The sequence below is a fragment of the Myotis davidii genome, unplaced genomic scaffold, assembly GCF_000327345.1.
Source record: "Myotis davidii unplaced genomic scaffold, ASM32734v1 scaffold4, whole genome shotgun sequence".
NCBI lineage: Eukaryota > Metazoa > Chordata > Mammalia > Chiroptera > Vespertilionidae > Myotis > Myotis davidii.
This window is the reverse complement of record NW_006294707.1, coordinates 678504-687056: the sequence shown is the minus strand read 5'-3', so window position 1 is coordinate 687056 and position 8553 is coordinate 678504. Positions and strand designations below refer to the sequence as shown.

The 8553-nt window shown below is 49.0% G+C and overlaps 1 protein-coding gene across 1 annotated transcript in view; it reads right to left on the bottom strand.

Moving 5' to 3' along the window:
• Positions 1 to 204: 204 nt before the first annotated feature.
• TAPBP (TAP binding protein (tapasin)) overlaps positions 205 to 8553 on the bottom strand; it is a 23958-nt gene continuing 15609 nt past the window's right edge. Inside the window, exons 4-8 of the mRNA XM_006769173.2 lie at positions 4599 to 4997; positions 3876 to 4214; positions 3712 to 3801; positions 3572 to 3609; positions 205 to 494 (exon numbers count right to left, since the gene is read on the bottom strand). Coding sequence (XP_006769236.1) covers positions 483 to 494; positions 3572 to 3609; positions 3712 to 3801; positions 3876 to 4214; positions 4599 to 4997 — 878 coding nt within the window. The 3' untranslated portion in view covers positions 205 to 482. The remainder of the gene's footprint in view (positions 495 to 3571; positions 3610 to 3711; positions 3802 to 3875; positions 4215 to 4598; positions 4998 to 8553) is intronic.

Here is an 8553-nt window from a genome sequence, read left to right as displayed (position 1 = left end):
GTTTTAAAAAATATATTTTGATTGATTTCAGAGAAGGAGAAAGAGATAAACATAAATGATGAGAGAGTCATTGATCGGCTGCCTCCTGCACGCCCCACACTGGGGATGGAGCCCACAACCGGGGCATGTGCTCTGACCAGGAATGGAACCATGACCTCCAGGTTCATAGATTGAAGCTCAACCACTGAGCCACACCAGCCGGGCTAAATTTGCCTGTTTTAAGTTCTATTATGATAAATGTCTGTAGTTTGTAACCCACATAAGCAAAAGCTCTTTAGAGTCCTTGATAATTTTTAAGAGTTCCTGAGAATAAAAATTGTGAGAAACCACTGCCCTAGCGCTCTAAGAAGGTGAATGCCATGGATCTGTGTCTGTGAAAAAAAACACAACAAAAAAACAACAACTTTCCAGCCACTCAGTGGAGAGATTGAAAGCAGGAGCAGGTGACAGGTGATGGTGGCTTCCCCGGATGGTGAGTGCCCTCAATGTGATTTCTGGAAAAGAAGTAAAAGTGAGGTGAGGAATTCGGGGTTTTAGAAATCCAGGTGAGGTGCTCATGCATGTCTCACCCGGAGATAAAGAAACCATCATGGCAGAGGGAGGAGGAAAATGGAGCTAAATTCCGTCTCCTGCCTGGCAGACACTGTGCCAACTGCCTGCACCCACGTCTTCCAGAAGAGATGCACGCTCTCCTCTGATCCTCCCAACAGCCCCTGAAGGCCCGCTGTCCACTGCAGTAGCCACCACCACCACGTGTCTATTGAGAGTTTGAAACATGGTGAGCCTGCATTGCGATTTGCTGATAGTTTAAAATAAACACCTATATTTGAAGACTTAGGACAGTAAAAAAACACTAGAATTTCTTAAACTGATTACATGTTGTAATAACACTTTGGATATACCAAATGGAATAAAGTATATTATTAATTTTACCTGTTTCTTTTTATCTTTCTGGATGAAAAATATGGAAAGTAGCCTCACAGGCTGGTCTGATCATGATGGACTGGACAGGGGTGGTGAGGGAACAGCTTTATTCCACGCGATCAGACCCAAGCCCAGCCGCCGCCGCCTGCGGCCGGGGGTTCGGCGCAGCGCGCTTCCCAATATTTAGGGCGAAAGGAACACTCATGTGCCGAGCGCCCTCCAGTGGGCGCAGGGCCAAGGGGGACACAGCAGCGGGCGGGAGCAGTCCGGGCGAGGACAGACCACAGACGCTGACCCAAGGCCATGGAGACGGCACCTGGGGAAGGCGGGTCTCCGGGGAGGGCCAGGCGGACTGGTCCGGGTTCGCAGGGGAAGCGGGGGTAGACCCGGCAGAAGGAGCCGAGCTCCGGCACCGAGGGGGTGGATAGGACAGGAACAGTCCAACAGCACAGGTCCTCAAGCGCGGGCCTGGCCCAGAGGCCCAGAGGTCCCCGAGGCGACACAGGGCGTACGAAGTTAAAACTACTTTCATCATAATGCTACGATGTGATTTGCCGTTTCTAACTCTTTCTTTCAAAATTATACTGTGGAGCCCAGGCCGGTTGCTCAGTGGTTAGAGCATTGGCCAAGGACTGAAGGGCCGCAGGTTCCATTCGGGTCAGGGGCCCAGTACCTCTGTTGGAGGGTGATCAGGCCCTGGTAGGTGGGGGTGGGGGTGGGGGTCGGGGTCGCTGCAGGAGTCAACCAATGATGTTCTCTGTCTCTACCCCTCCCTTCTACTCTAAAAATCAATGGAAAAAAACATTCTCTGGTGAGGATTAATAAAATAAAAAGTACTGTGGAGTTTCCCAAAAACTGCATGATGTGTATTTTACATCGCCTTCAAACCTAATGGAATGTGCTTGTGTATTATTCTGGGTTTGGTGGTGTTTTTTTAAATATGGAACGTTTCACGAATTTGCTTGTCATCCTTGCTCAGGGGCCATGCCAATCTTCTCTGTATCGTTCCAATTTTAGTATATGTGCTGCCGAAGCAAGCACTGTATTCTTCTGTTTTAAACTTTCCTCAGTTTTAAAAAATATATTTTTATTGATTTCAGAGAAGGAGAAAGAGATAAACATAAATGATGAGAGAGTCATTGATCGGCTGCCTCCTGCACGCCCCACACTGGGGATGGAGCCCACAACCGGGGCATGTGCTCTGACCAGGAATGGAACCATGACCTCCAGGTTCATAGATTGAAGCTCAACCACTAACCCATGCTGGCCGGGCAGTTGGTGTTAATTTCCAACCTGGCCGGTCTCCTTGAGTCATGTAGGACCAAGTTATGAGTCAGTTAGCAGAGATCTCCATAGACCTGAAATGTTAAAATAAACACCTATATTTGAAGACTTAGGACAGTAAAAAAACACTAGAATTTCTTAAACTGATTACATGTTGTAATAACACTTTGGATATACCAAATGGAATAAAGTATATTATTAATTTTACCTGTTTCTTTTTATCTTTCTGGATGAAAAATATGGAAAGTAGCCTCACAGGCTGGTCTGATCATGAATTCCTAACTGGGCAGGTCATGGTGGGTAGTCACACCGCAGGCATATAACTTCTTCAGAAAATGGCTGATCTTTGCCTTGAGCCAGCCCTGTCCTTGCTTTTGTGCATCTAGGTCAACACACCTTTGAAATAGTAACCACCGTCTAGAAAGCACATAAGCTCCCTTCACTATCCTATAAACCGATCCCACCTTGCTTTCCCCCACCTTCATGGAATCTTCCTTATGTTCCCTCCTTAATTCCAAATGCATAAAAGCTGCTGCACACTGTCATCTTGAGGAGCATTTGAGACCTTGCTTCCGGACAATTGTCAGTTTGGTACAAATTAACTACAGCCCTGGGTGGGTAGCTCAGTTGGTTAGAGCATCATCCTGATATGCCGAAGTTACCGGCTCAATTTCTGGTCAAGACATACAAGAATCAACCAATGAATGCTTAAATAAGTAGAACAAATCGATGTTTCCCTTCATCTCTCTCTCTCCATCCAAATTTTTAAGAAATTAGTTTTAAGATTTAAAAAAAATTCTCTACAGGTTTGAACATTTTTTATGTCAACACTTTTTTTTAAGATTTTTAAAAAAATATATTTTATTGATTTTTTTACAGAGAGGAAGGGAGAGGGAGAGGGAAAAAGAGAAACATTGATGAGAGAGAAACATCGATCAGCTGCCTCCTACACTCTCTCCACTGGGGATGTACCCGCAACCAAGGTACATGCCCTTAACCGGAATTGAACCTGGGACCCTTCAGTCCACTGGCCGATGTTCTATCTACTGAGCCAAACTGGTTAGGGCATGTCAACACCTTTTAATATGACTACTAGATTATTTAAGTTTACATGTGGCTTGCATTGCGATTCTATTGGACAGCATTGCCTAAATTATTTTTTTTATCCCTACACCCAAGGAAACAGATAACTGAGATGCTGGTTAAGTAGCCTGTTCAAGATGGCAGGATTTCACCCAGGTCTGTGTGAATTCCAAGGCCAGGTTCTGCCCACCATGCCAGCAGCCTCCCTCCATGGGTGAGGAGTTGGGGGAAGGGAATGGAATGAGAAGGGAAAAATAGGGCAAAGGGGGAGCGCTTTTACCTTCTCCTCTGACTTCTTGGAAGTAGACAGGTAGACAGCTGTGGAGAGACGGAGAAGGGATGGGATGACGGAGAGGTAAGGATAGGTGTGCGGCCTCTGGGAGTAAGCAGGGAATGACTTCCCGGGCGGCTCACACTCACCTGCCCAGCACAGCACCTTGAGGAGCCCTAGGAGTAGGAAGGCGGACAGGAAGAGGCCTATGCCGTCCTCCAGGGAGGGTCCAGAGCGACCTGGCAGGAGGGACGAGAGTGAGCTCCAAGCATCTTCCCAGGACCCCACCCCTCTCAATCCCCTTGGCTCTTACCTGCCACCTCCAAAGTGACTTCAGCGCTGCGCCCCAAGGGGGGCAGGCTGGGGTGGTGGACGCGGCAGGCATAGCGGGCCCCATGCTGAGCGGAGGTGACGGGGGCCGGCTGCAGGAGCCCCGTGAGGCTGATGGAGCCATCCGAGTGGTGGTGCAGGGCTGAGAGCCACTGGTGCCCCTTGGCCTCCTGAATGCTGCCGTCTGGGCCTCGGAGTTCCCACTCCACCTCCAGGCCCGCAGCCGGGTAGAAGTGGGACACAAGGCAGAGCAATTCTGGGGGTGCCTCCCCAGGGGCAGCCCATACAAGAGGTGCTGGCGTCAGGGACACTTTGGGGGGCTCTGGGATGAGAGTAGGAAGAAAGCATGGAGTGACTCAATCTACACTGTCCTCCCTCAGAAACCCTGTTTGCTCTCTGGCTTCCCTAAATCTAAGGGGGGGACACTTCTCCCAGGATGGTGATCCCCGTTTCCTGATGTGTCACCTGACTTCTCATGTCAAAGCCCCGGTTCTCAGGGATCCCTATTCCCTCAGATTTTGGAGCCTTCACTCCAAAGCCCCTCAGATTCCCAGGGACCCTCCACCCATTGCCTTTCTGACTCCCAATGACCTCAATATATTTCCCCCCAATCACTCTGCATCCTCTTCTCCACTGTCCCTCCCCCTGTCAGGGTGTTCCCCCAAATCCCAGTGCCCACCCTCTACCCATGGGGGCCCCAACTCACTCTGCACAGCAAGCTCCAGAGTGACCTGCCCTTGTAGGTATGACAGGTGTACGGTGGCCATATAGGCGCCCTCCTGACGGGGCTGCACTGCAGGTAGCCTGAGAGTTCCATTTCCAGTCCAGGGACCCCATGGCTCGTTATCATCCCAAGCGGCAAATGCCACTGCCCCATCTCGGGCAGCTGGCGTTTGCCCATCTAGCCCAGGAGTTGCAGCCAGGAGCAGGTGCCCCTTACCCTGGTGCTGGTGTCGCCACTCCAGCCCAAAGGGAGGGGGACCTGGGGCCAGAGATGCAGTGGCCTCTGGGGTGGGAGGCATGTAGGCAAAGCTCAAGTCCAGCAGAGCATCCTGTCCCAGTCGGATTCGAGTGGTAGGCGTGTGGGTGACGACAGTCAGCACGGCTGGGTAAGATGGGGAGAGGAGTGCGATGGAGAGGCATGAGGGAAAGGAGGAAAAAATAGAGAAATGGAGTTACAGGGATGACTCAACTCCAATTTACCCATCCCTCAGAAGACACCTCCTTTTCTGAGACTCACCATCTTCCCGCCCTCCCTGCAAATCGCCTTTGCTCTGGGACCGGGTGGGACCCAGTGTGGCTGAAGGAGAGCCGAGAGGTCTAGAGAGGAATAGGGCAGGGCATAAGGACAGCCCTTGCAGGCTGCTCTGAGCACAGCCCACTTGAGGGGGTGGGGGGGGCGGGGGACAGCGGGATCTGAGTGCACTTCTGACAGCCTGAGTCAGTCCAGTCTCCATGGACCACCCATAAAGACCCACAGGCCTTGCTAGGTAAAGACAGTGATGAATAAGGAATCATGACTTGATTCTATCGTGCTACACAGAGTGCTTGCCGACTGGAAGGTTCTGGTCTGGCCTAGACCTGAACACAGACCTCTATGCTCTACTGAAGCAGCTGTCCTTACTAAGTCCCTAGAGCAGTGATGGCGAACCTATGACACGCGTGTCAGAGGTGACATGCGAACTCTTTCTTTTGGTTGATTTTTCTTTGTTAAATGGCATTTAAATATATAAAGTAAATATCAAAAATATAAGTCTTTGTTTTACTATGGTTGCAAATATCAAAAATTTCTATATGTGACACGGCACCAGAGTTAAGTTAGGGTTTTTCAAAATGCTGACACGCTGAGCTCAAAAGGTTCGCCATCACTGACCTAGAGCCTGGCTGCCCGGTTAAGCCCAACTCTGACGCTATCTGTGTGGCCTCGGGCCGGTTACGTCCCTTTCCATGGCTCTGCTTCCTAATCTCCTAAATAAAGGTAATGATGATGATGCTAGTACCTATTTCATGGGGTTTGTACAGAGGCTTAAATTATTTAATCCCCTTGCTACCCATATTTACTCATTTCCTGATTCTGGACAACAAAGACAACTATATATGAAAGGCAGCACAGTGCCTGGAACACAGCAAGTCTACAGCGTTTGCTGTGATTACCCTCAACCACCTGCCGGACTCGACAGGGCCCAAAGCGGCATCTCTGCCACATTCCTCCTCGCCCCCCCCACCCCCGTGCCCATCTTCCCTGCCTTAATGAATGATCGACACTTGGAGTCACAAGATTCCTTCCTCAGTCATTCAACTAATATTTATTGAGCAGCTAGGATAGAGGACAGACTAGTGAACAAGATGGGCAGCCCCTGCCCTCAAATTGCTTACAGTTTAACACAGGAGACAGATGAGCAAATTACCAAATCTAATATGCTATGTGCTGTCCCCACCAGGCCCTAGTTTTATCTCCCAAATAGATCTCATATCTATGCCTAACTCAAGCTCTCATCAACATACATTTGGACAATTACAATAGCCTCCTCTCTGGCCTCTCTATCCTCAGTCCTGCCTTTAATTCAACCCCTGCACTGTAGCCACAAGCCACTTGCTTGTTCAAAAGTCCCAGCTACCTTGGAAACCAACAACTAAAAGCATGGGCTGGAGCTAGATGGTCCCGGTTCAGTTTCTAGCCCTGCTTCTTACAAGCTGTGTGTAAGTTACCTAATTGCTCTGTCTCAGACTTCTTCATCTGTTACTGGGGATAACATCAGTATGTAGTTCCTGTGGCTGCTGGAAGAAGTGACCTTACGTCTATGAAGTGCTTAGAACAGGGCCTATCATAGAAAATGCTTGATAAATGTTAGCTGTTACTATTTCCATTACTATCATGAACTGGGTATCTAGGGAAAATTAGCTAATCTATATTTTCCTCATTAGTCCAATGATCTGATCCTTGCCTGCCTTTTGTAAGAATCAAGTGAATTAACAGGCTCTTGGGAAAAATGGTGCTCGTGCACACCCCCCCCCCTTCTGATGGTTCACTATCACCTATGAAGCCCAGCTTTCAGAGTAATTCAACCCCAACCTACCTTTCCAGGCTTCTCTTGCACCCTAAGAACCAACCACATAGAATCCTTTTAGAAACTCTAGCTAGTAGAAACTCTAATCATTGGGAATTTTTTTTGCTTTGGTCATAAGGATCCTTCCATTTCCAAGGTCCCGCCCCATTTCCTCCCAAACATCTAAATAACTCCAAGTCCCTTAGGCCAGTTTCACTGCTACTTCCTCCCAAAAATGTCTGGGGCCTCCAGGTAGAAGTAATATTTTTTTCTCTTGTGATTATCTGTATGTGGTTTTCAATTCTAGTTTCTGAGGCCTACAAGGTTAAACTTCTCTAACCTCATGGCATTGTTTTTGTTCAACAGAATACAAAAAGACCATGTCACTTAGTTTATCAAAATCCAGAAGCATACTTTTGCACTGTTAAAAACAACCTACAGCATCAGTAACAAAACCTGTCCTGACCTGGCTAGAGTGTAGTCCCCATATGCCAAGGCTGCAGGTTCGATTCCCAGTCAGGACACATACAAGAGTCAACCAATGAGTACATGAATAAGTGGAACAAAATCAATGTTTCTCTCTCTCTACCTCCCTTCCTCTTTCTCTCTAAAATCAATAAAAATGAAATAAAAGAAATAACAAAACCTAGAGGTTTCACAGTTTAACCCTTAATCTAACAGTGCTCTTTGCTAAGGGTTATCCTATATAATAAAAGCTGGAATGACTAGTTGCTATGATACACACTGACCACCAGGGGGAAGACGCTCAACGCAGGAGCTGCCCCCATGGTGATCAGTGGGCTCCTACAGGGGGAGTGTCGGAAGCTGCCTCCTGGTGGTCAGTGCGCTTCCACAGGGGAAGTGCTCCCCAGCCAGAAGCCAGACTCACAGCTGGAGAGCTCAGCAGTGGGGGCGGGAGCCTCTGCGAGAGCCCCAGACTGTGAGAAGGATGTCTGAATGCCGGCTTAGGCGGACATCTCCCAAGGAGTCCTGAACTGTGAGAGGGTGCAGGCCAGGCTGAGGGACTCCCCTCCACCCCCCGCCCAGTGCTTGAATCTCATGCACTGGGCCTCTACTTTAAGCAATATTAGCCCTGCAGCACACAAACTAATATCTGTAACAATACAAGTGTAAATATAGCAGGGCCAGAACAGTAAGAAAATTTCTATTTTGCAGCTTGTATAGGTTTTTGCTTTTCTGAATTTTTTCTTTCGTCTTTTTCTTGCTTTTCTGTTTTATAAAAAGTAAATGGTAACAACTATTATAAAGTACTTGAGGCCTAGTGCATGGATTTGTGCACCCGTGGGGTCCCTCAGCCTGGCCTGCGCCCTCTCACAATCCAGGACCCCTTGGGGGATGTTAGACTGCCGGTTTCAGCCTGATCCTCGGGGGTTGGGCTATAACTGGCAGTCCGCCATCCCCTGAGGGATGAAGTAGTGCTTGAAGTAGCAGGTGGCCGGGGAAGAGCCCGGGCCGGGCGCCACGTTGCCCCCTCTCACCCTGGCACCACTGAGCTTGCCGCTGTGCTCTGTAGCACGTTGCCGTGGAGGCAGGAGAGGCTCATGCCACAGTAGCCATGCTGACCAGCAGTTAGCCCAGCGTCTGGGGCCCCTC